Raw genomic sequence first — 27,686 nt, forward strand, 5'->3', positions numbered from 1 at the left:
TCAAGTAGTTCGGAGGAGTTCGGTTACTAACAGTGTGACAGCAGAATTTTATATATAAGATAATAATGAATAATAATTCAACATTGCTTAGTCTTCCGAAAATATCGCATCTGTCAGCATCCTCCTTGAGAATCCTTTTCAATACTGTTTTGTCGATTTATGGTTATCTGTTATCGATAGGAGACGATACAAAAATTTCAAATGCAATGTGATTTATTTGGTATTGAATAGAGTCGACCCATTGACCAAACAAAAATCTCAGGTCTCCGGTTCCATCCTGATCAATCGGTGAACGGCAATTCTCGAAGAACCTACCATTTAGGAGACCCCTATTTCTACAAGTCACAAAAATGTATATGTTGATAGGAGTTTCAAATTGCTGCACTAGATAGAATTGAGCAATTATTAATAAAACAATCAGAGCTTACAACCAATCTGCTCAACATGATAATGTTGCTTGTAAATAAATTATGCAAGCAAATATTTCTGTAGCTGCAGTGTACCTACCACCAAGATATCCTTGCAAGCTTGACAACTTCAATTCTCTCTTTCAAGCACTTGGCAGATGCTTTATTGCCGGGGGCGACTATAATGCCAAACACCCATGGTGGGGATCGAGATTAGTAAATCCGAAAGGTGCTGAACTGTACAAATGCATAACCAACAATAAGTTCTCAACCTTATCTACGGGCAAGCCAACGTACTGGCCAACTGACCCCCGCAAAATTCCTGATTTGCTGGACTTTATTGTCTACTCTGGTCTACCACAAACCAGGTTCAAAGTCGAAGAGAATTTTGATCTTAGCTCCGATCACTCGCCGATCATTGTGACCTATGGTCAAACAGTTTGTTTCAAGCAGAAGCCTTATAGAATAATAAATGCAAAAACGAACATAAGTGCTTTTAAAAACTGGCTTGAAAACCGAACTTGTCTAGACATATCGCTTAAATCAGGTGACGAAGTTGATCTTGCAATTGAGGCATTCACCAACTCAATCCATGCAGCTGGACACATGTTCACACCACCACCAAACGAAAATCGAATCAGACACACATTTCTACCTCTAGACCTGAGAGCACAAGTTGCTGAAAAAAGGAAACTTCGAAAAATTTGGCAATCTACGCGAAGTCCAGTTGACAAAAGAAAATTCAACAGGGCAGCAAAGGAATTAAAAAGCAGACTTTGGGAAATTAAAAATGAAGCAACAGGCGCATACCTAAGAAACCTTGACCCATATACAAGCGACCTTGACCATAGCCTCTGGAAAGCAACTAAATATCTCAAAAGACCAACCCGAAGAGCTACCACAATAGTCGACAGCAGAGGCCAACGGTGCAAGGGCAATGACGAGAAGGCTGAGGCGTTTGCAGAACATTTAAGCTCAGTTTTTAAGCCAAATCCGGAAAACTACCCAGACTTCGTAGATGAGGTACATCACTTTCTCGAATCTCCCTGCCAGATGAGCTTCCCAATAACCCAAACAACCTTCACAGAGGTAGAAGATGAGATAAAGAAGTTAAATAGGCAAAAGTCACCAGGATATAACAAAATCTGTGCAAACACAATCAGAAATCTCCCGCCGAAGTGCATCCGATTGCTGACGTATATTTATAATGCCATGATCAGACTTGAATACTTCCCAAGTCAATGGAAATGTGCGGAAGTAATTATGATCGCTAAACCCAACAAGCCGGAAAGCTGCACCTCGTCTTACCGTCCCATTAGTTTGCTGGTGACATTCTCTAAGGTATTTGAGCAAATACTTTTGAGAAGAATGTTGCCTGTGCTGGATGAACTTAACATCATACCCGAACACCAGTTTGGGTTCAGAAGGGGACATGGAACGATCGAGCAATGCCATCGGATCACGCATACAATCGTCAATGCATTTGAGTACAACAAGTACTGCACAGGGGTATTCCTTGATGTCAAGCAGGCCTTCGATAAAGTCTGGCACGCAGGGCTACTCTATAAAATTAAAAAATGGCTACCCGCACCATATTTCCTCATAATTCAATCGTACTTGAAAAACAGAGTCTTCTATGTGCACGAATACGACGAATCGTCCAGGTTACATACTGCTCACGCTGGAGTCCCACAAGGGAGTGTTTTAGGTCCAGTATTATACACAATTTTTACAGCTGATTTGCCCACAACTGATGCTGTTGAAATTGCAACATATGCTGATGATACGGCAGTCATTGCTACGGGCAATGTCCCACACGAAGCATCCAATCTACTTCAAGAAGAACTTGGTCTAATTGAAGCGTGGTTTGAGAGGTGGAGAATAGTGGTCAACAGTTCAAGTCACATTTTCCCTGAGACCTGGGAATTGTCCTCCTGTAATGCTCAATGGGACTTACATACCCGTTAGTGAAACGGTGAAATACCTTGGAATACACCTGGACAGACGACAAATTTGGAAGCAGCACATCAAAGCGAAGCAAATGCAGCTCAAGGCAAAAACAAGAAAGATGTATTGGCTGTTAGGTCCACGTTCCCAGCTCAGCTTAGAGAACAAAATTCGTTTATACAAGGCAATCCTTAAGCCAGTGTGGACATATGCGATGCAATTGTGGGGAACAGCAAGTAACTGAAATATCGAAATATTGCAAAGGTTTCAGTCCATGACACTTAGAACAATAACAGGTGCTCCTTGGTATATGTCCAATTATGACATTCACAAAGACCTAAACTTACTTACGGTTAAAGAAGAAATAAAAAGAAATGCTACGAGGTATATTAACAGACTACACAACCACGAAAACATATTGGCAATAGGTCTATTAGACAATACTAGCAGTCTTAGACGATTAAAAAGATTTCACACGCTAGACTTGTCACATAGATCCGAAAGTTAAATTTAAGTGGAAAATGTAAATAAATGTAAATATGTATATATATTGTATGTGCTCATTGGAGCTCAAGCAATCCTGTCAAGTATTTTTTAGGTGCTATATAATTTGCTTATTGTCATAGTTCTAAGACAGATTGCAAAATAAATAAATAGAAAAAAAAAAAAAAATTATATAAATTCAAAAAACTCGAAGAACGTAAGAATCCCAATAAAGAAAGATTAAACAAGATAGAACGCTATAGTCGGGTTCCCCGACTATCTGATACCCGTTACTCAGCTGGTAAAAGTGCGAAGGGAAATTACAACACTGACCGTTTTTGGCGGTTTGTGGGCGTTCGAGTGGGCGTGGCAAAAAGATTTTTGGTATATAGAGTTATATTTACAAGACAAACAACAATGTGAAAAAATTTCACAACATTTTTCAAAAGTATGGGCGTGGCAGTTTTGGGCGGTTTGTGGGCGTTAGGGTGAGCGTGGCAACACGAATCGACAAACTTGCGCTGCGTCTATGTCTCTGGAGTCTGTATGCTTATTCTTAACTTTCTAGCTTTTATAGTTCCTGAGATCTCGACGTTCATACGGACGGACAGACGACGGACAGACAGACGGACAGACAGACAGACGGACGGACAGACGGACATGGTCAGATCTACTCAGCTATTGATCCTGATCAAGAATATATATACTTTATATGGTCGGAAACGCTTCCTTCTGCCTGTTACATACTTTTCAACGAATCTAGTATACCCTTTTACTCTACGAGTAACGGGTATAAAAATACAAAATTTCACTCTATTAATATAGTGTCTAGCGTAACTGTTCAGCAAATATCTTTTCGATTCTCTGTGTACGAACTAATGTTCGGCATTTATCACTTTTCTCTTTTTTTTTTTTTCAAATGAACGTCTTTTTGTTTAAAATATAGTTCAAAATATAGTATTTGTAGAAGCCATGAGCTATGCACACATGGTCTAAATTACACTGATGAGACCCACGCCACGTAAGTCCAGCTGTCAATAAAGCTGAGATCGGAGCTGAAAAATGGCCGACGTTCAAACAGCTGAGAGCTCATTTGTTGGAGCTGAAACATGGCTGACTCTTCCCGTTTAAAATTTTGTTGAGTGAAAATGGACGGTAAAAAATAGGGGTTGTTGGTAGAAGGGTGAAAATTTAGGGTTATACGCATTTTCTAATGCCACATGGAAAAAAAAAATTGAAAACAAAAAAATTTTGACAAAAAAATAAATACAAAATTAAAATAAAATAAAAAAATGTTAGACGTGGACAACCCTTATCGGTTAGGGGTACGAAAAATAGATGTTAGCTGATTTCCAGGCCTATAGAATATACTCTTCTAATTTCATCAAAATCGGTCAAGTAGTTCGGAGGAGTTCGGTTACTAACAGTGTGACAGCAGAATTTTATATATAAGATAATAATGAATAATAATTCAACATTGCTTAGTCTTCCGAAAATATCGCATCTGTCAGCATCCTCCTTGAGAATCCTTTTCAATACTGTTTTGTCGATTTATGGTTATCTGTTATCGATAGGAGACGATACAAAAATTTCAAATGCAATGTGATTTATTTGGTATTGAATAGAGTCGACCCATTGACCAAACAAAAATCTCAGGTCTCCGGTTCCATCCTGATCAATCGGTGAACGGCAATTCTCGAAGAACCTACCATTTAGGAGACCCCTATTTCTACAAGTCACAAAAATGTATATGTTGATAGGAGTTTCAAATTGCTGCACTAGATAGAATTGAGCAATTATTAATAAAACAATCAGAGCTTACAACCAATCTGCTCAACATGATAATGTTGCTTGTAAATAAATTATGCAAGCAAATATTTCTGTAGCTGCAGTGTACCTACCACCAAGATATCCTTGCAAGCTTGACAACTTCAATTCTCTCTTTCAAGCACTTGGCAGATGCTTTATTGCCGGGGGCGACTATAATGCCAAACACCCATGGTGGGGATCGAGATTAGTAAATCCGAAAGGTGCTGAACTGTACAAATGCATAACCAACAATAAGTTCTCAACCTTATCTACGGGCAAGCCAACGTACTGGCCAACTGACCCCCGCAAAATTCCTGATTTGCTGGACTTTATTGTCTACTCTGGTCTACCACAAACCAGGTTCAAAGTCGAAGAGAATTTTGATCTTAGCTCCGATCACTCGCCGATCATTGTGACCTATGGTCAAACAGTTTGTTTCAAGCAGAAGCCTTATAGAATAATAAATGCAAAAACGAACATAAGTGCTTTTAAAAACTGGCTTGAAAACCGAACTTGTCTAGACATATCGCTTAAATCAGGTGACGAAGTTGATCTTGCAATTGAGGCATTCACCAACTCAATCCATGCAGCTGGACACATGTTCACACCACCACCAAACGAAAATCGAATCAGACACACATTTCTACCTCTAGACCTGAGAGCACAAGTTGCTGAAAAAAGGAAACTTCGAAAAATTTGGCAATCTACGCGAAGTCCAGTTGACAAAAGAAAATTCAACAGGGCAGCAAAGGAATTAAAAAGCAGACTTTGGGAAATTAAAAATGAAGCAACAGGCGCATACCTAAGAAACCTTGACCCATATACAAGCGACCTTGACCATAGCCTCTGGAAAGCAACTAAATATCTCAAAAGACCAACCCGAAGAGCTACCACAATAGTCGACAGCAGAGGCCAACGGTGCAAGGGCAATGACGAGAAGGCTGAGGCGTTTGCAGAACATTTAAGCTCAGTTTTTAAGCCAAATCCGGAAAACTACCCAGACTTCGTAGATGAGGTACATCACTTTCTCGAATCTCCCTGCCAGATGAGCTTCCCAATAACCCAAACAACCTTCACAGAGGTAGAAGATGAGATAAAGAAGTTAAATAGGCAAAAGTCACCAGGATATAACAAAATCTGTGCAAACACAATCAGAAATCTCCCGCCGAAGTGCATCCGATTGCTGACGTATATTTATAATGCCATGATCAGACTTGAATACTTCCCAAGTCAATGGAAATGTGCGGAAGTAATTATGATCGCTAAACCCAACAAGCCGGAAAGCTGCACCTCGTCTTACCGTCCCATTAGTTTGCTGGTGACATTCTCTAAGGTATTTGAGCAAATACTTTTGAGAAGAATGTTGCCTGTGCTGGATGAACTTAACATCATACCCGAACACCAGTTTGGGTTCAGAAGGGGACATGGAACGATCGAGCAATGCCATCGGATCACGCATACAATCGTCAATGCATTTGAGTACAAAAAGTACTGCACAGGGGAATTCCTTGATGTCAAGCAGGCCTTCGATAAAGTCTGGCACGCAGGGCTACTCTATAAAATTAAAAAATGGCTACCCGCACCATACTTCCTCATAATTCAATCGTACTTGAAAAACAGAGTCTTCTATGTGCACGAATACGACGAATCGTCCAGGTTACATACTGCTCACGCTGGAGTCCCACAAGGGAGTGTTTTAGGTCCAGTATTATACACAATTTTTACAGCTGATTTGCCCACAACTGATGCTGTTGAAATTGCAACATATGCTGATGATACGGCAGTCATTGCTACGGGCAATGTCCCACACGAAGCATCCAATCTACTTCAAGAAGAACTTGGTCTAATTGAAGCGTGGTTGGAGAGGTGGAGAATAGTGGTCAACAGTTCAAGTCACATTTTCCCTGAGACCTGGGAATTGTCCTCCTGTAATGCTCAATGGGACTTACATACCCGTTAGTGAAACGGTGAAATACCTTGGAATACACCTGGACAGACGACAAATTTGGAAGCAGCACATCAAAGCGAAGCAAATGCAGCTCAAGGCAAAAACAAGAAAGATGTATTGGCTGTTAGGTCCACGTTCCCAGCTCAGCTTAGAGAACAAAATTCGTTTATACAAGGCAATCCTTAAGCCAGTGTGGACATATGCGATGCAATTGTGGGGAACAGCAAGTAACTGAAATATCGAAATATTGCAAAGGTTTCAGTCCATGACACTTAGAACAATAACAGGTGCTCCTTGGTATATGTCCAATTATGACATTCACAAAGACCTAAACTTACTTACGGTTAAAGAAGAAATAAAAAGAAATGCTACGAGGTATATTAACAGACTACACAACCACGAAAACATATTGGCAATAGGTCTATTAGACAATACTAGCAGTCTTAGACGATTAAAAAGATTTCACACGCTAGACTTGTCACATAGATCCGAAAGTTAAATTTAAGTGGAAAATGTAAATAAATGTAAATATGTATATATATTGTATGTGCTCATTGGAGCTCAAGCAATCCTGTCAAGTATTTTTTAGGTGCTATATAATTTGCTTATTGTCATAGTTCTAAGACAGATTGCAAAATAAATAAATAGAAAAAAAAAAAAAAAATTATATAAATTCAAAAAACTCGAAGAACGTAAGAATCCCAATAAAGAAAGATTAAACAAGATAGAACGCTATAGTCGGGTTCCCCGACTATCTGATACCCTTTACTCAGCTGGTAAAAGTGCGAAGGGAAATTACAACACTGACCGTTTTTGGCGGTTTGTGGGCGTTCGAGTGGGCGTGGCAAAAAGATTTTTGGTATATAGAGTTATATTTACAAGACAAACAACAATGTGAAAAAATTTCACAACATTTTTCAAAAGTATGGGCGTGGCAGTTTTGGGCGGTTTGTGGGCGTTAGGGTGAGCGTGGCAACACGAATCGACAAACTTGCGCTGCGTCTATGTCTCTGGAGTCTGTATGCTTATTCTCAACTTTCTAGCTTTTATAGTTCCTGAGATCTCGACGTTCATACGGACGGACAGACGACGGACAGACAGACGGACAGACAGACAGACGGACGGACAGACGGACATGGTCAGATCTACTCAGCTATTGATCCTGATCAAGAATATATATACTTTATATGGTCGGAAACGCTTCCTTTTGCCTGTTACATACTTTTCAACGAATCTAGTATACCCTTTTACTCTACGAGTAACGGGTATAAAAATACAAAATTTCACTCTATTAATATAGTGTCTAGCGTAACTGTTCAGCAAATATCTTTTCGATTCTCTGTGTACGAACTAATGTTCGGCATTTATCACTTTTCTCTTTTTTTTTTTCAAATGAACGTCTTTTTGTTTAAAATATAGTTCAAAATATAGTATTTGTAGAAGCCATGAGGTATGCACACATGGTCTAAATTACACTGATGAGACCCACGCCACATAAGTCCAGCTGTCAATAAAGCTGAGATCGGAGCTGAAAAATGGCCGACGTTCAAACAGCTGAGAGCTCATTTGTTGGAGCTGAAACATGGCTGACTCTTCCCGTTTAAAATTTTGTTGAGTGAAAATGGACGGTAAAAAATAGGGGTTGTTGGTAGAAGGGTGAAAATTTAGGGTTATACGCATTTTCTAATGCCACATGGAAAAAAAAAATTGAAAACAAAAAAATTTTGACAAAAAAATAAATACAAAATTAAAATAAAATAAAAAAATGTTAGACGTGGACAACCCTTATCGGTTAGGGGTACGAAAAATAGATGTTAGCTGATTTCCAGGCCTATAGAATATACTCTTCTAATTTCATCAAAATCGGTCAAGTAGTTTCGGAGGAGTTCGGTTACTAACAGTGTGACAGCAGAATTTTATATATAAGATAATAATGAATAATAATTCAACATTGCTTAGTCTTCCGAAAATATCGCATCTGTCAGCATCCTCCTTGAGAATCCTTTTCAATACTGTTTTGTCGATTTATGGTTATCTGTTATCGATAGGAGACGATACAAAAATTTCAAATGCAATGTGATTTATTTGGTATTGAATAGAGTCGACCCATTGACCAAACAAAAATCTCAGGTCTCCGGTTCCATCCTGATCAATCGGTGAACGGCAATTCTCGAAGAACCTACCATTTAGGAGACCCCTATTTCTACAAGTCACAAAAATGTATATGTTGATAGGAGTTTCAAATTGCTGCTGTTGCCTAAATTATCCTAAATCCAACTTTACAAAAGACCCTTCTTGGTTGGGTTGTCTCAAGCCGAAACAATTTTGCGGTCCCGAAATAAGATGTGAATGGTTTCACTTGTAGTGAAGAACTGTTAGAATCGACTACACTACAGAAATGTTGGTCACTGGAGGAAATGCCAAATCCAAAGAAAATAGGTTGGGCGACTCCTTCGAGGTTTTTGTCGCTTGAGCGAAGGTTGTCTCGAGAACCTAACATGAAGACAATGTACATGGAATTCATGGAAGAATAGCTCGCCCTAAGGCATACTCGTATGTCGCCTACAGACAACAAAATACCATTCGCTCCATATTATGTCATTCCCCATCAATGCGTGTAAAGGCCCCAGAGTACATCGACAAAATTACGCGTCGTGTTCGATGCTTCTTGAAAAACATCGTCTAAGGTGGCCTTAAATAACATCAAGACTAATCAAGAATAGTTCACGCTACTACGCTTCCGGCTGCACAGGTATGTCCTGACTGCCAATGTAAAAAAGATGTATCGTGTGATGGTTCATGAAGCGGATTGGAAGTTTCAACGCATAGTGTGGAAGAGAGACCACTCTGAATCTTTGAGATTAAACAAGCTCAACACCGTCACATATGGTACTGGACCAGCCCCATTTCTGGCTATTCGGTGCGTGAAAAGGTTGAGTGAATCCGCAAGATTTTTATTCGAGTTTTACGTCGATGACATGTTAACTGTGCTGCATATAAGAGGAGCTAAAGACAATTAAGTCTGAAGTGCCTTATGTTCTACAAGCAGCAGGTTTTGAATTGACAAAGTGGTTTTCAAACTCACCTGAGGTCACTGCATCTGAAAGCACATCTAAGTCGATATCTATCTCGTATTCAAAGTCAACTAAGGCGTTATTTGGTTAAATTTTTCTTTGTGGCGAGTTCTTTCTCAAAAGCTCTCTGTCTCAACTGGAGATGAGAGCTTATGGAGCTTGCGTGTATATTGGTAGCAAAACTGCCAAAAGTTATTAATTATCATTGTTGACCTCAAAGTCGAAAGTAGCGCTGCTCAGGACCAAAACGATTCTAAGGCTTGAGTTATGTGCCGCTCACCTTCTCGCAGATATCTGCCATAGAATTAAACCCTTAGTAAAAGTCCCTGTCGAATTGTATACTGGTCGGATACTGAAGTTATTCTATACTGGATTCGATCTCATCCATCTTCGTTGTCGACATTCGTTTCGAGCAGGGTAGCCAGAATGGCCAGAAGAAGAAGACAAGAGAGAACGCTATAGACGAGTTCCCCGACAATCTAATACCTGTTACTCAGCTAGTGCTAGTACAAAGGAGAAATTTCCACACAACCAATTCGACCCTTAGACGGCACATCACACAGAACGACCTTTTAAGTGCTCCGAGTGCCCAAAGAGTTTCGGCAGGTCGCAGTGCCTGAAAGACCACCAGCGCACTCACTTGGTGGATCGAATCTTCAAGTGCCCCGAATGCCCAAAGGATTTCGTCCATGCATCGTACCTGAAAGTCCACATGCAAATTACTCCAAGGATAAGCCGCACAAGTGTAGCCAGTGCCCGAAGTCCTTTACGCGCTTATATTTTCTCAAGGAACACAGCCAACCACATAGTCAAACTGAACGACAGCACGAATGCCTCATTTGCCAGAGGACTTACTTCACTGCGAAAAGCCTTAAGGCCCACATTCGCAATCACCCGGATGGAGAGCCCTACAAATGCAATTATAGATCCTTTTGCAGACCTATAATTGGAAGTCCAGTCTCAAAAATCACATGCGATCGCACATACGGTGCCGCTTAAACTCGTATTTATCGGAAGTGGAACCTAGTCTGTAAAGCTAATTGTCCCTGGGTTGAATAGTATTGGAATGATAAAACAATATTTAATTTGTAGTAAACTTTTAACGGGATTTGTGCAATTAAATGTCTTATTAACAGAGCTACCTCAGCACTGAATTTAAATTTGTGATAGTTATTTTGTATTATTTTGCAGTATCCTAAATTTTCTGTTAAAAGGGGCTAAAATAAAATTTGTGAACTTCACCGCCTCCAAGGAAATGTTTACTCTATAGAATCGCAGCTCCGAATTTTACCGAGCGAAGTGTGGGCTGATTGCCGGCAAGCACGTACTTTGAATGCCATTAATCAATCAAAATGTATCAATCAGGCAGCTTAATTGCACGCACGCTCGGTGAAATAAGGAGTTTGGTTGCATTTGGCAACCGCCCGTAGTGCACCAATCGAAACTCCGTCCAAAGCAAAACCATATTGGGGAAACAAGAATAGAAGGCGCAAGAAAATGGGAGGCTTGTTGCAGGTGGCAGTGCATTCACTGAGGTTTTGATTAATGTTGCACACGCCCCAATTGTCTGAATCCCTGACGTATTTATTGAGCGATGCTTATTTATCGCCTTTTCGCCACCAGTGCTAATAATACTGTTTGTATCAACATGTTGCAAGCCACTTCCGTTTTTCTACTCTATGAAGTGAAGGAGCAGCACCGGCGTAGTGACGAACGCACCTTAAACATGATGCATATTTAGTCCCCAGGTTTCGATGATTTGCTCTCATTACAACTCGGTTTCATTTGCCGAATGTCCGAATTGAAACAATTAAATACGCATTAGTCAGACACGATTCAATAAAATTCCGAAACTCGAGCGACCGACTGGCTGGCCGTCTTAATTAAATCACTTCGATCCGTTCGCAATACTTCATTTGCAATTTCTTGGAATTAGAATGGAGATCTGGCCAACGAGCAACTGCCACCGCTTGATTAGCATTTTGCAAATTAATTTCTCATTAGCAACAATTTCAAATAATTGGAAGTGGTGCATACGCAATAAGTGCGTAATGACCATTCCAGGCAAATGGCCAGCTTTCGATCCAAGGCTCCCCTAAAGCTCCCATGCTCCGGAAATTGTTTGTCGATTGGCCTTTGAGGGCAGCTTCATAATGAAGCCAGACGTGGGCAACTTTTATCAGTTAGCCTGTGGGACTGTAAGGCCTGCTAAATCAATTCAATTAATGTCACTTCCTCTGCATTTAATGTCTATGTTTTCAGTAATCGTCGTTGGCGCCATTAGGCCTCCATATCTATCTGCCTGTCCACGCCACAGTCGCTTCTCTCAGCCAATTAACCGGTTTTGCACTTCCACAATTCTGCATCGTGCACTGTGAACAAAAAGGGTCTGCATCTTATTCTTATTCATACTACTTCAAAGCTAGATTGATATACAAGAGTGGCGACCTCCGCACATTTAATTTCATTTATGCAATTGAATAAATAAGTAAACTAAAAGGATGCTTCGTCAGTTCAGTTAGTTTAATTATTATGATATCTTACTATTTGCAGGAAATACTTGTAGAATTATTTCAATATATTTGAAATATGTTTCTTGTAGTGCATCTTCAGAGGACAACAGGTCTTTATATCTAGTCGTTGGCTTTGCTCATGTTAATGTTTTTGAGGACTGTGTGTGGAGCTCTTTGTTTTGGTTGGGAAATGTCTTGAATTGATAGGGGCTAACGTGAGTTTGCTATTTGAAGCATCTTCCTAGTCCTTTAAGTGGATTTTATGTGCGTCACTAAAAACTTTTTTTTGTAGTTCCTGAGATCTCGACGTTCATACGGACAGACAGACGGACATGGCCAGATCGACTCGGCTATTGATCCTGATCAAGAATATATATACTTTATTTGGTCGGAAACGCTTCCTACTGCCTGTTACATACTTTTCAACGAATCTAGTATACCCTTTTACTCTACAAGTAACGGGTATAATTATTGAAATGGTTCAAAATCACGAGTATAAAATAGAAATTGAAAAGGTTCGTAAAGGATCCAAGGTTGGCCCAAGTCTTTAGCGATTAAGCCGATAGCGATTAAAGCGATACTCATTCATGAGGACACGGGCACTTGGTTCAAGTTTTCGTTGTTGCGAGTTGGGGTTGGGGGGCGACTAAATAACGGTCCTATATCATACGATGCAAAGTTTCCCTTGCTGATGACGAAACGCTCCCAATTCCCAATTTGTGCAGAGCTACGTCCGGCATCTGCACCATTTCATGTCGACACTCGAGAACTTGTGAGCAAAGGCCTCCGTACAAGTCATACGTTGCATTATTTGTTTGTTTTGCGTCCAGATCTAAGTAAACAATTTTTGTATTGGCTTTCCGCGACCGTTCATTGCGACAACGCGACGAACTTCGTCGGAGAGAGTCGCCATTTCCAGGCTGTTCGCGAGCGGATCGAGGAGCAGGCGGAAGTAATTTGCGAATTCGCATCAAAAAGCGGATGTGAATTTGCGTTCACACCCCCTCAGGCTCCGCACATGAGCCAACTATGGGAGGCAGGTGTCAAAACTGCAAAGCATCTACTCCTACGAGCGGTGGGAAGTGCGCTCCTCAACGCGGAAGAGCCGGGGGTTAGTCCTCGTCGTCATAAACTCGCGGCCTCTCTCTGCCCTCATCCAGGAACAAAGCGACAGGTGCACTTCCGGACACCTGCTGACAGGCGGGCTCCTCATCGCAGCCAAAGCTCTCCAGACCCCGGACCAGGCGGGTCTCAGTTACATGCGACGATGGCGGTTTGTCTCGTCAGTTAGGTCCCGGGAACATGCCCTGGGCCTTCAAGTTCGGGGCAAGTGGCACCACCAGCAGGAAAACGTCGAGGAGGGACAACTCGTCGTCGTGGCGCCTCAACAGTGGTTGCTGGAAAGATCGCACGCAGGGGAGGACGGCAGAGTCGTTGATGTTAGAATGAGCGACGGAGCAGTTTTTTGAAGGGGCGATCCAAAAGCTAGAGCCGCTGCCAGATTGTTGAAGCCGTGGAAGCGATCAACGAGGCCGGTGTTGGCTGAATCTATATGTTTTGTAGTTGTTTATTGTTTTTTGTTCTGGCGGCGATGGTCCCGGGAACATGCCCTGGGCCTTCAAGTTCGGGATAAGTGGCACCACTAACAACTAAGTTAGTTTAGGGCAAGTCGGGAGCATAATAAAACTCTTTGTCGCTCTTTGCGAATTCGCTCCGCGTTCGCCAACCTGCGTTAGGCAAGGCTCTAAGAACGGTCGTGTAAAAATAGAAGTTATGTTGAAAATTTAAATCGTCAAGCGCACACGCACTCTTGTTTTCGCCTCTCTTCGGTCGCAAATAAATTAATTATTCTTGCCACTAAATTCTCGGTAATTTTTTTAATTAACTAAGAATTTTGTATTTTATAAGTTTGGACACGCTTTTTTCTACTTGTTTTATACTTGTCAAAGATACTAGAAAACCGTTTTGTTCTACTGGCTCCGGGTATGTGCGTAACCCGTGGGCACTTTAAACATTGAACAGTCAAAACTTGCAAGTTTTATTATGAATATGTCTAATTTTTTTTCGGATTATTGGCACCATTATATTTTATTTATTTGGTTATTGATCTTAAAGTAAGGCGAATTTAAAAATGTAATGACTAATGTAATGTATTGACCCCGGACTTTGTTTTTTCGGTTTTAACATTTTGAAAACGAATGGAAAAATAATAGAAAGAAATAGAAATAAACAATAATTGCGGTTGTACTTCATCTTTCTTATTTACTGATGTTTATAAATTGCCCTGCAATAGAAAAATACAAATTATGCGAATATTAATATAAAGGAGCCCTTTGTATGACGTTCCTTTCGAACAAGTAATTCCTGACATCCACCAACCGAACTCACATTCTTTAAAAATTTAATTTTTTCTCGAAAATATATTTAGTTAATGATGGACCGGATAGCTTGGTCATTTTGTTTGTTAATATTGTGAAATGGAAAGGCGTTTGGAAAATCTGGTGGTAACTAGATTCACTAAAATCTATATGCTTCTTATTTTTCGCTCGGTCTTTATGTGGACATGAATATTGCTCCAGACCAAGAACTAACTTAACATTATTAAGGACCTTCAATATATATAAAATACTTTTCAATGTATGTCATTGCATATGTCATGTCTATGAATAACGGGTAGTCAACCAAAAACCTATAATTTGTCAAATCAAATACCAGAGCTATGCTTTGGAACTGCAAATGAAAATGTAAAGAGTGCGTTTTTGTATAAGTATAAATCAACACAATCACTTTTTATACCCGTTACTCGTAGAGTAAAAGGGTATACTAGATTCGTTGAAAAGTATCTAACAGGCAGAAGGAAGCGATTCCGACCATATAAAGTATATATATTCTTGATCAGGATCAATAGCCGAGTCGATCTGACCATGTCCGTCGGTCCGTCCGTCTGTCTGTCCGTCTGTCTGTCCGTCCCTATGAACGTCGAGATCTCAGGAACTATTAAAGCTAGAAAGTTGAGAATAAGCATACAGACTCTAGAGATATAGACGCAGCGGAAGTTTGTCGATTCATGTTGCCACGCCCCCTCTTACGCCCACAAACCGCCCAAAACTGCCACGCCCACACTTTTGCAAAATGTTTTAATATTTTTTCATTTTTGTATTAGTCTTGTAAATTTTTATCGATTTGCTAAAACACTTTTTGCCACGCCCACTCTAACGCCCACAAACCGTCAAAAACTGTCAGTGATGAAGACTCTTTTTCACACTTCCACTAGCTGAGTAACGGGTATCAGATAGTCGGGGAACTCGACTATAGCGTTCTCTCTTGTTTTAAATCGTTTTTTAGTCACACTTTTGTATAAAACCCAATTAGCAAATTTTTGATTTAAAATGGTATTTCAAAGTTTTAAAGCAATATTTTATGGAAAGGATAATTGAGGACTTTAATCCGTTCTTTGTATTTTATTATTAGCTTTACTATGCTAGGCATCTACATAGATAGATTAGGATGTGTCTTTTAAAAGTGCCTATCGTATTTTCTTATGAAATGTGTTATTTATTTTATGTTCAAAATCCAGTTTGGAGTAAAAGCAGCCATTCAGTTTATTGTTGGTTTAGGTTTTGTGATGTTCAGATGTAGTTCCTGGTTAAGGTTCTTGATATCCAGCCAATGAATAATTCGGAAGTTAAGTAGTTCGTGGTAAAAAGCCCTATTTTAAATCTAACAGACAGATACCTGTTACTCAGCTAAGAGCGAACCAGTAATTTCGAAATTTTTCAAATATAGATAAATATTTTAAAAATATTTGAAAAAATACACTTTTAGGCAGTTTGTGGGCGTTAAAAGGGGTCAAAATGTTTTGCTATACCGATAGATAGCTAAGATAGATTTGCTATCATAAGACTTTGAAGACTCACACACAAAGCAGCCAGAATCTGAAGAAGAAAAAGGGGTACAACTACCTCGTCAGACCGAATGCAACAAAGAAATGCCAGTCTCGTGAAAAGGACACTAGAAATATCGTGTTCAAAGGGAGACTAACGAATTCCTGTCCAGGTCGAACAGAAGATTTGGAGTTCAGAAAGGACATTCCTGAAGGACAATCCTGAACGAAATTATGGGATTCAAGAATCCTGGACTGGGGTGATACGGTGAATGCAAAAGCACACCTATTGAAGGAAAACCTGCTTTTCGAACCGGTGAACAGTTCTAAGATGGTCGGCAAAGAGTGCAAAGCCTCCGACAACACAACAGGATGGAAGAAATAGACCGCAAGGAAAAGATCTTTGGCTTGCTGCACAACTTTAATTTCAAAACTATTGTGTTGGTGTTTGTGGCGATATTGAAACTAGTGAAGACCTACAAGCGATCAGTGCAGAGGAGTTGTGACCATCGCCATGTGTTGGAAATGATCGTATGTACATCCCACATCCACAAAAAATTAATATCGAGGAAGCAGAAATAAAAAAGACGCTTTGCATACATAAGCAGTGCAACGAAAATATAACATCAAATTAAACTAAAAAATTTACAACCGAGAATAAACAGCGGGAAATACAAACAAAATAAAATAGTAGATTATTCATTTTCTCAAATGCCAGCTAAAATGAAGAAACAATCATAAAATCCAAAACAAGTGCGGTGACCAAGTACTTGGAGAATCAAATATACTATTATCGTTGAAAAGTATAACTCGTAGAAGGAAGCGTTTCAAGGTAAAATATCCCAATTCCGTATCCCAATGTTTACAGCCCCGACTTTACCAGTAAAAACCACTTTTTGTATAAAACAAATCAAAATTTAAGGTTCCCCTATTTTTGTAACCATTACTCTTATAGTAAAAAGAAAATAGATACACGTTCATTTGGCTTAGAGATAGATATTGGCAAGTCAAATAAAAAACCAAGCTAGAACGCTATAATCGATTATCTGATACCCATTACTACGCTAGTGGACGTGCGAAGGATAAATTTTAACACTGGCAGTCTTTGGCGGTTTGTGGGCGTTAGAGTGGGCGTGGCAAAAAGTTTTTTTGCAAATCGAGAGAAATTTACAAGACTAACAAAAATGTAAAAAAGTATCAAAACATTTCTTAAAAGTGTGGGAGAGTCAGTTTTGAGCAATTTGTGGGTGTTAGGGTGGGCGTGGCAAAAAGTGTTAATCGATAAAAATTTGCAAGACTTATACAAAAAACAAGAGAGAACGCTATAGTCGAGTTCCCCGACTATCTGATACCCCTTACTCAGCTAGTGAAAGTGCGAAGGAGTCTTCAGCACTGACAGTTTTTGGCGGTTTGTGGGCGCTAGAGTGGGCGTGGCAAAAAGTTTTTTGGCAAATCAATAGAAATTTAGAAGACTAATACAAAAATGAAAAAATATCAAAACATTTTTCAAAAAAGTGTGGGCGTAGCAGCTTTGGACGTTTTGTGGGCGTTAGAGTGGGCGTGGCAAAAATTTTTTGGCAAATCGAGAGAAATTTACAAGACTAACAAAAATGTAAAAAAGTATCAAAACATTTCTTAAAAGTGTGGGAGAGTCAGTTTTGAGCAATTTGTGGGTGTTAGGGTGGGCGTGGCAAAAAGTGTTAATCGATAAAAATTTGCAAGACTTATACAAAAAACAAGAGAGAACGCTATAGTCGAGTTCCCCGACTATCTGATACCCGTTACTCAGCTAGTGAAAGTGCGAAGGAGTCTTCAGCACTGACAGTTTTTGGCGGTTTGTGGGCGTTAGAGTGGGCGTGGCAAAAAGTTTTTTGGCAAATCGATAGAAATTTATAAGACTAATACAAAAATGAAAAAATATCGAAACATTTTTCAAGTGTGGGCGTGGCAGTTTTGCGCGGTTTGTGGGCGTTAGAGTGGGCGTGGCAACATGAATCGACAAACTTGCGCTGCGTCTATGTCTCAGTATGCTTAATCTCAACTTTCTACCTTTTGTAGATCCTGAGATCTCGACGTTCATACGGACAGACAGACGGACATGGCCAGATCGACTCGGCTATTGATCCTGAACAAGAATATATATACTTTATATGGTCGGAAACGCTTCCTTCTGCCTGTTACATACTTTTCAACGAATCTAGTATACCCTTTTACTCTACTCTGTTACGAGTAACGGGTATAATTAAAAAATAGCATTGCATTTTTCAAAAGTGGGGTCGTGTCAGGTTTGGACGGTTTGTGTGGGTTATAGTGGGCGTGGCAGCATGGGTCAAGAAACTTGCGCTGTGTCTATGTCTCTGGAGTCTACATGTTGAACTTTCTAGCTTTTATAGTTCCTGAGATCTCGACGTTTATACGGACAAACAGACGGACAGACCAAAGACATAAGAATAACAAGATGCGTAACGGCCATACATTGGTTTTGCACTACGCAGCCACTTTTTTGGTGACGACCAAAATTGCTCTCTTTTCGCTCGCCTAAAATTGAGAGAGTAAAAATCTAAAAATATAATTGTCTTGCTTGTGTGAGTAAAAACTTTAAAGGAGATAGTGTGTATGTGTGCGTGCTTTTGCGAGAAGATGATTTTCGGGCCGAAATCAATTTTGATCTAAGAAACAAATTTGATTAATGTTTTGGTCAATTTCGAATCAAAACTTATATGGTTTGAAAGAAGTTTTATTAATATTCGTTTGATAAAATCGCTTTTTTAAAAACAACAAAATAAAATATAAGAAAATAATTTAACTGAATCTTATTTGCATTTTAAATACTGAAAATGGATAATTTTCATACTAGTAATTTGACTAAATAACTATAGTAAATAATTAAAATGTATACAAAGTAAATTATTATAACTACTGTAATTTAAAACAATTAATTTCCAAAAAAAGGAATTACATTTCAAAAATAAATATTTCTTACAAATAATTCATATTAAAAAATTAATATACATATATAAAATAAATAAAAACATAGAATCTGTTTATTGCAAAATTGATTTCTTGAAGCACGAAGTACGGACATAAGCACGGAAAAATCAATGTCTTCTTATATTTTGTACACGTCGCACGCTGAATACTCTAATGACAATTATTCTAATATAAAGTCATATTTTATTTATGTACATAGATTGTGCTATTATTATGTCTGTGTTGAATTTGAATAATTGTTATGTTACGGCAATGCAAGACTAGAGTTTTTAAGTGGTGTCAATTTATAATAAATAATATAGATTTAATGTCTAAGAACTTCTAAGATGAAGGGCATATTTTGTCATTTTAACAATGCATGTGCATGCGTGTGCACCAATACAGTGGTCAGCTGTGACTGTATGCGTACAAGAGAGCTGCTGGCTCTAGAGCTCTCCGCTCTCTGGCTTTTCGAGAGAGCCTGGAGCCAGCGCTAGAGCCAGCATCAAAAAATCATGTGCAAAATCGTATGGCGTTACGCATCTTGTTATTCTAATGTCTTTGGATGGACGGTCATGGCCGGATCGACTCGGCTATTGATCCTGATCAAGAATATATATACTTCATACGGTCGGAAACGCTTCGTTCTGCCTGTTACATACTTTTCAAGGAATCTAGTAGTATACCCTTTTACTCTACGAGTTCCGGCTATAAATAAAAAATAAATTTTAACAATTTTACAATTGTGGGCGGGACAGTTTGATTTGTGGGTGTTAAAGTTGGCGTGTCCGGTAGTATCCACATGTCTAATCTTAACACTCTATTCTTTATGTTTCGGAGACCACAGCGTTCATACGGACAGATAGCCAGGGCAAGATCACCTCAGCTGGCGATCCTGGTTAAGAATAACGACTGCCATACCCATGCCGAAGTCAGACGCACTTTTACTGCAAATATTACTAAGATAATTAATGCAACATAATATTTCTAAAGATTAATGAAAATGTTTTCGTTTTTGGGGTGTACCAAAAGATATTCAATGGATATATGGATATCTCTGTGAGAATAGATCGCAGTGAGTAACACAAAAACTTACATTTACATTTAATATCAATCCGGATATATATTAGCTACCTTTGCCTTTTCGTTGACAAGGTAAAAATAAAAGTTGACCTCAATAAAATCAGCAAACACCTTTAGGATAAATATGGGTGCCGCAGACACCGCCCCCCAAGAGCTCGCAAAGGAACCAAACCACGAGCTTTGGCTTTATGTTGGAGATGCATTATGCGAGAAAACGTGTGACGTCGTCAATGTTTTAATTTTCAAGGCTGATCGAAGCCGTCAAGGACGGAGTTATTTGTCCCTTTCCTAGCACACTCAATGAAATGAAAATGTTTTTTATTTAACTAAGAAAATGGAATATCTAGAAAATGTTATTTCTCTCGGGAGCAATACAGCTTTAAATTTAAAAATAAAATCTTTAAACTCGTTTTACTTTTTTTTTTATTTTTAGGGATCGTTTCTTATTTGTTGTATTTAGACAACAATTTGTTTAAAAGAAGGGCATAGGATATTTATCTATTTATAGTTGTTTTTCCGCTATTACATTTCTCATAGGAAGCTGTTAAAAAGCAACAAAAAGTTTTTGGATTTTAAAACGTTTTGTTGCAGGCATACATTCAAACCGAAATTAAATTAAAATCCCCAAATTTTGTTTTGAAATATCGTTTGAATGTTAACAAATGCGTCATTCTATGCGTTTTTTTTATGCGTTTAGTTAGGAAGATCGTATTATGATAAGACCTATTAAAATACTGTACGCATATATATCTTTATTCATGATATAGCTTAAATTTTGTTTCATTTTTGGATTTGCAAATAGTTAGTACATACAATAATACCCCACCTTTATCAAGTAAAATAAAAAGTGTATTTTGAGAAAAACTTACTCTCGTACAACTTTTTTTCCTTGTCGGCGTCTAGCCTGCCAAGAGCTGAGCGCAGGTTGCTGCGTTCCTCATCGTCAAGGTTGCATAGTAGCTCCATCGCCCGATCCATGGACAGATGTGTGCTAAACTTTGAGTAGTTTCGGCATTTAAATGGGCTAGATGTAGAAGTCGGTGGAATTATCAGTTTCGTCCTCAAGAGCTCTCTGCCACAGGGCCACGACTGCTTTATAATGTATTGTCGCGTTAAACAGCTAACAGCGGCTTGAAATGTATTTTGCATTATTGGCTTTCTTTTGGTTTTCAATACTTTCTTATAAGAATGCAATCCCAAATTAAATAATCTGAGCAGAATACGCCAAAGATGACCGATTTATATCTGAGTCCTATTGAAAATAAGTCATATGTACATACATATACTATTTCGCATGTTAAAGTACACACAAAACTCACTGTTCTACATTCGAGTATAATTTAACATGTTATTCAAACGTGTCTGTTTGACTGTAAAGCTTTCATTCAATCAGTGAATTATTTTTTTTGTTTTGTTTAGCATATTGAGGAAAGATTTCTTACTGCATTTATCCATTCCCACTATAAATAGCGAACGGTTACATTGATCACATTCTAAAATAATTAGGGTATTCCATAAATTGTTTAGTCTCAATTTCAGAATTTTGTGTAAGTACCTGTATATTGTACCTATATATTATTTTTTCCTTTTTTAAAACAGCACTGAAGCTGATATTTCTTGTCCACTGTTATTTAATTTATATTACACTTTTCCATATAATGAGGGCACATGTATTTTAATTAATATGGGGTACCATTATACTGGAACGACATCTCTAAATATTCATAATGTGTAAAAAAGTAATCATGGTTTTTAAAGCTAGAGGCATACCATTTTTCTTTTTTTTTTATTTGGGTATTAATAGTTGGCTGACTATTTGTAATATTATTTTAAAACATATGTTGATTATTGTAAACGATATTTTAATATTACTCTTGAAGCCAAACTTACGTTTTTTTGCTATCGATATCCAAACAAAAATAGAAAAAGCGTTGATGTTAAATTAACTAACTTTATGCGTTGTATCAGCATTTCTTTGTTCACAAAAAAAAGAGAGAGGGCTATAGTCGAGTTCCCCGACTATCTGATACCCGTTACTCAGCACTGACCGTTTTTGGCGGTTTATGGGCGTGACAAAAAGATTTTTGAAACATCGATAGAAATTCACAACACAAACAAAAAAAGGAAAAATAATTAAAACATTTTTTAAAAGTGTGGGCGTCGCAGTTGTGGACGGTTTGGAAAAATAATTAAAACATTTTTTAAAAGTGTGGGCGTCGAAGTTGTGGGCGGTTTGTGGGCGTTAGAGAGGGCGTGGCATCATAAATCGACAAACTTGCGCTGCGACCATGTCACCGGATGCAGAATCTGAACTTTGTAGCTTTTTCAGTTCCTGAGTTCTCGACGTTCATACGGACGGACAGATCGACTCGGCTATTGATCCTGATTAAGAATATATATACTTCATATGGTCGGAAAAGCTTCCTTCTGCCTGTTACATACTTTTCAACGAATCTAGTATACCCTTATACTCTACGAATAACGAGTATAAACAGCAATGACAAATAAATCAAGCTATTATTTTATGTCACCAAAATTGGCAAGATAAATTATATAAAACCACAGGTTCAAAACATTTTTCAAAAGGTGGGCGTGACTTCGGATTGTAGAAGTTAGAGTGGGAGAAGGAAAGATAACGATACAAATTGGTTGGTCTAAAATTGTTTTTTTTTGTTAAATGCGTAACATATACTAAAAGTTTGTCCCAAGAATCTGCATGCCTTTTCCCAAATTTTTAGCTTTTATAATTTCCGAGATATCGATATCAGAAACTGAGAGACGGACAAATATGCCGACATGACCACATCGACTTGGCTAGTGCTCTATTACTTGGTATATTTTTTAACGAATCTGATACCAAATACCAATACCACCAGCCGTATATGTCATCGTTCCTCGTTCATTGCTGTTTGAAAGGCGCTATATTGACACACAAATAAAGTTGGCAATATGTCGATACCTCGATGTTTGTTTACAAACCTTCAATGTTTTTTTAAATTAACAATATCAACTTTTATGACCAACTTTACGACCAAGGCTTTAACTATTCGATTTATTAGTAAAAATATTGAAAAGAATGTATATATTATTATTATACCCGTTACTCGTAGAGTAAAAGGGTATACTAGATTCGTTGAAAACAGGCAGAAGGAAGCGTTTCCGACCATATAAAGTATATATATTCTTGTTCAGGATCAATAGCCGAGTAGATCTGGCCATGTCCGTCCGTCTGTCTGTCCGTCCGTATGACCGTCGAGATCTTAGGAACTACAGAAGCTAGAAAGTTCATATTAAGCATACTGACTCCATAGACAGACGCAGGGCAAGTTTGTCGATTCATGTTGCCGCGCTCACTGTAACGCCCACAAACCGGGCGTTGTAAATTGTAAATTTCTATGAATTTGCCAAAAAACTTTTTGCCACGCCCACTCTAACGCCCACAAACCGCCAAAATCTTTCAGAGTTGAAGAGCCTCCTTCGCACCTCCACTAGCTGAGTAACGGGTATCAGATAGTCGGGGAACACGACTATATGCGACTATGTACAGAGCAGTTTGTTTACAAATGTTGTGTCTAACGCCTACAAAACCGACAAAAATTTTTGTATTATTCTTGTAAACATCTATCGATTTCTAATCTAACGCCCACAAACCGCCCAAAACAGCCATGCCCACAATTTGAAAATTTGTTCATTCTATTATTGTTTTTCCCAATTTCTATAGACATACCACTACTAAGTAACGGTAATCTTAGAGTCGGGAAACTCCTGTTTTTATGTTCGTTACCCGTAAAGTAAAGGGGTATACTAGATTTATTTAAAGTAAGTAACAGGTACAAGGAAGCATATCATTGCCACGCCCACTTTAATGGCCACAAATGCTACCGTTACAATAAAGGTCATTCCTGTTGTAAAAAATAATATGGTCAAATGAAAGTCAAAACGTTTGCACATACGCTTCCAGTGCCGTCGATACAAAAGTGTTTATAACCAATTTACAAATACGTTTGGTAGTTCTCCTATTTGTCCTTACTCTTTAAAAATTTTTATAAAGTCTCGTGTACTAATTAAAAATTACGAATTATATGTATATGAACATTTAATCTTTCATGATCACAACCGGTAACGAGAACCTTATCCCCCAGAACCATATGTTCTGGTGATTTTGGCCGGATAGTATGGTGGCGAAAGTGTTTAAAGCTAAAATTTAGAATATGAAAAATAGCCCATGGGTATCAAAATTAATTGATGCGGGCAGAACAATGCACCTTTCTCAGCTCAAAGAAGCTGGGTCCGCAAAAATCGAATTTTTGAAATTTGAAAGGTGGAATCGTTTGCCCATGTGGGCAATTAGTTTTTTTTGCCCACGTCCAGTTTTCAAGATATGAAATTTCGAAAATTTTCGAACTTTAAAAAGTTGACTTTTTTTTTTTAATCGCAATAACTTCGTTTGCCCACGTTTGCCCACCCTTTAGAATTTTGAAAAAAATTTTAGTTTAGAAAATATAAGCACTTAAGGAATTAAGCATTTTTCATACCTCAAAACTAAATATTTAAAAAAAAAATCGTTTGCCCATCCTTTAAAAATGCTTTTAATCGTTTGCCCACCTTTTAAAAATTGTTTTTTTCGTTTGCCCACCCTTAACAAAAAAAATATTTTCGTTTGGCCACCTCTTAAAACTAAATATTTTTAAACAAAATCGTTTGACCATCCTTTAAAAATGCTTTTAATCGTTTGCCCACCCTTTAAAAATTGTTTATTTCGTTTTCCCACCCCTTAAAACTAAATATTTTTAAAAAAAATCGTTTGCCCATCCTTTAAAAATGCTTTTTATCGTTTGCCCACCCTTTAAAAACGAAAATATTTTTTTTTAAGGGTGGGCAAACAAAAAAAACAATTTTTAAAGGGTGGGCGAACGATTAAAAGCATTTTTAAAGGATGGGCAAACGATTTTTTTTGAAACTATTTAGTTTTAAGGGGTGGGAAAACGAAAAATACAAAACAATCGTTTGCCCATCCTTTAAAAATGCTTTTTATCGTTTGCCCATCCTTTAAAAATGCTTTTTATCGTTTGCCCACCCTTTAAAAACGAAAATATTTTTTTTTAAGGGTGGGCAAACGAAAAAAACAATTTTTAAAGGGTGGGCAAACGATAAAAAGCATTTTTAAAGGATGGGCAAACGATTTTTTTTTGAAAATATTTAGTTTTAAGAGGTGGGCAAACGAAAATATTTTTTTTTTAAGGGTGGGCAAACGAAAAAAACAATTTTTAAAAGGTGGGCAAACGATTAAAAGCATTTTTAAAGGATGGGCAAACGATTTTTTTTTTAAATATTTAGTTTTGAGGTATGAAAAATGCTTAATTCCTTAAGTGCTTATATTTTCTAAACTAAAATTTTTTTCAAAATTCTAAAGGGTGGACAAACGTGGGCATACAAAGTAATTGCGATTAAAAAAAAAATGTCAACTTTTTAAAGTTCGACATTTTCGAAATTTCATATCTTGAAAACTGGACGTGGGCAAAAACACTAATTGGTGGGCAAACGATGGGCAAACGATTCCACCTTTCAAATTTCAAAAATTCGATTTTTGCGGACCCAGCTTTTTTGAGCTACCTTTCTCCCCGTCTTTCTTTTACTCAAAATTCTCTCCCCTTTAAAATGGTATCCTGATAACATTTCCTTTGTATCCTATATCATTGAGTTTACAGAGACTTTGTTAAAAGAGAGACCCTCAGGAATTTTGAAGGGTACCCAAGTATTAATTGTGGCTGAGTCCACTCCTGTACTCAGAGGAGGAACTTCTGATGGATTTCGTAACATAGAATTTATATGCGTAAAGTTGTCATTATCCGAAAGCTTTATTTATGTAATTTTCACGTACATTTCGTCTCATATGAATTCTTAGATTGTCCGCTATCCAAACCGCTTAAAATAAGCTGTCTGATAAGTGTCAATTGGTAGTTCTACATACATTTACTTTTCCATATTGCACAACATGACTTCATAGACGGCTTGCTTTATATATCGTTGTCGCAAGTTAATTATTTTTAAAATTCATTTTTTCGGTTACTATGTTATGTAACAACTCCTGAAAGTGTTTTTATCCCATTCAACATGAACATGCATATTATCTTTATTTTGGAGTGACAATCGACACAGTTACCGTAATAAGAGCAAAAATCAGAGAAGAACCAAACGAATACATTGTTTTCGCAAGCCAATCTTTCTGAGGCTAAAAAATTGTATACGGCTTTAATTGGTCCGAGTAGTGTTGTAATATTATTGGGGATACCAAAACTATTTTGATACTGCAATTAAATACAACACTGGGTACTTATAATGCGGTCAGCCTCACTATAACTATTTCTATTTTAATTCCGGTAACAGTTATCGCAGAACCTCCAACTCCTGCGGCAGGTATTCACCTCTGTAATCCGGTGCCACTTTTTGATCACGATCAATAGCGGTCGATCTAGCCATGTCCGTCTGTCCATCCGTCTGTCCGTCCGTCTGTTCATCAGTTTGTCTGATTTGAGATTAAGCATACAGTTTCCAGAGTGAGAGTGTTGATATTTTGGGCTGAGTAATAGCTTTATTTAAGGATTAAGTGTTGTGAGATGTTTTACACGTTGTCGGCGATAGAGATGAAAGAGAACCATACATAGGGATTACAATTATGAGATGAAAATATATATACGATATGTGACGTGCCGATTAATGTGCTGTCAATTGTATTTCCAATACTTCCCCTCAATTGGTAAGCTGTTGATCGGCTGGACGTATACTCAAAGATGTCTTACAGGTGTTGTGCTTTGATGCTCCAATTTCTTTCGTCAATGTTGCTGCTGGCATCTCGGTCGTTGGGATGTAGTTTACGGATATAGTTCCCTATTCAACCAGCTCTCGGATGAAATGGTGGCGGATGTCAACATGCTTGGTCCGTTTGTAGAATACGGGGTTGCGAGCAAGTTGGCCAGCTCCTTGATTGTCGTAATGAATGGCAGTCGTCTTCAGTTGCCCCAAAATTTCTTAGAGAAAGCTTCTAAGATGAACCGCTTCTTTTGAGGAGTAAGACAGAGCCATGGGCTCTGCCTCTGTGCTTGACAAGGCAACCGTCCGTTGCTTTCGACTCTCCCAGGATATTGCTGCACTTGCAAACTTGAAAGCAAAACCTGTGAAAGATCTGCGATCGTGAATGTTGGCGGCCCAGTCAGCATCTGCGTAGCCTTCTAGGTCTTGACCACTTCGTTTATAATGCAATCAGTGGTTTTGAGTTCCTTTTAAATAGCGTAATACCCTTTTTGCAGCGATCCAGTGTTGTTTCCCAAAATTGGTATTATATTGGCTTGGTGCGCTCACTGCAAATGCAATATCAGGGCGCGTTGAGACTGACAACCACATTAAGGCTTCTATCAAACTCTGATATGGTACACTGGAGATTTCTTTCTTTTCGCTTTCGGTGGTTGGGCACATTTCTGTTGACAATTTTCCGCTCGTGTTAACTGGAGTATTTATAGGCTTACAGTTTTCCATGTTAAAACGTTTCAGGATGTCTGCTATATACTTAGG

The 27,686-nt window shown here is 38.3% G+C and overlaps 1 protein-coding gene across 2 annotated transcripts; it reads right to left on the bottom strand.

Moving 5' to 3' along the window:
* Positions 1-11,987: 11,987 nt before the first annotated feature.
* LOC122625545 lies at positions 11,988-21,582 on the bottom strand. 2 transcript variants are annotated; one of them, XM_043805639.1, is made up of 3 exons: positions 21,437-21,582; positions 20,987-21,369; positions 11,988-12,040 (listed from the first exon to the last, which is right to left on the bottom strand). In XM_043805639.1, exons 2-3 carry the CDS (start codon positions 21,264-21,266, stop codon positions 12,003-12,005), a joined length of 318 nt encoding a protein of 105 aa, XP_043661574.1. In that variant the 5' UTR covers positions 21,267-21,369; positions 21,437-21,582; the 3' UTR covers positions 11,988-12,002. The 2 variants fall into 2 exon arrangements, with proteins under 2 accessions (XP_043661574.1, XP_043661573.1); XM_043805638.1 differs by lacking the exon at positions 11,988-12,040 and adding an exon at positions 19,749-19,981.
* Positions 21,583-27,686: the final 6,104 nt, after the last annotated feature.

Source organism: Drosophila teissieri, unplaced genomic scaffold (assembly GCF_016746235.2).
Source record: "Drosophila teissieri strain GT53w unplaced genomic scaffold, Prin_Dtei_1.1 Segkk124_quiver_pilon_scaf, whole genome shotgun sequence".
Lineage (NCBI taxonomy): Eukaryota > Metazoa > Arthropoda > Insecta > Diptera > Drosophilidae > Drosophila > Drosophila teissieri.

Bases quoted from the DNA above. Each gene is read 5' to 3' on its own strand.
- LOC122625545 (XM_043805638.1), bottom strand. From the start codon at position 21,266: ATGCAAAATACATTTCAAGCCGCTGTTAGCTGTTTAACGCGACAATAC. The intron at 19,982-20,986 runs GTAAGTTTTTCT...TAATATTTGCAG, and splicing joins GGAAAAAAAGTTGTACGAGA to TAAAAGTGCGTCTGACTTCG.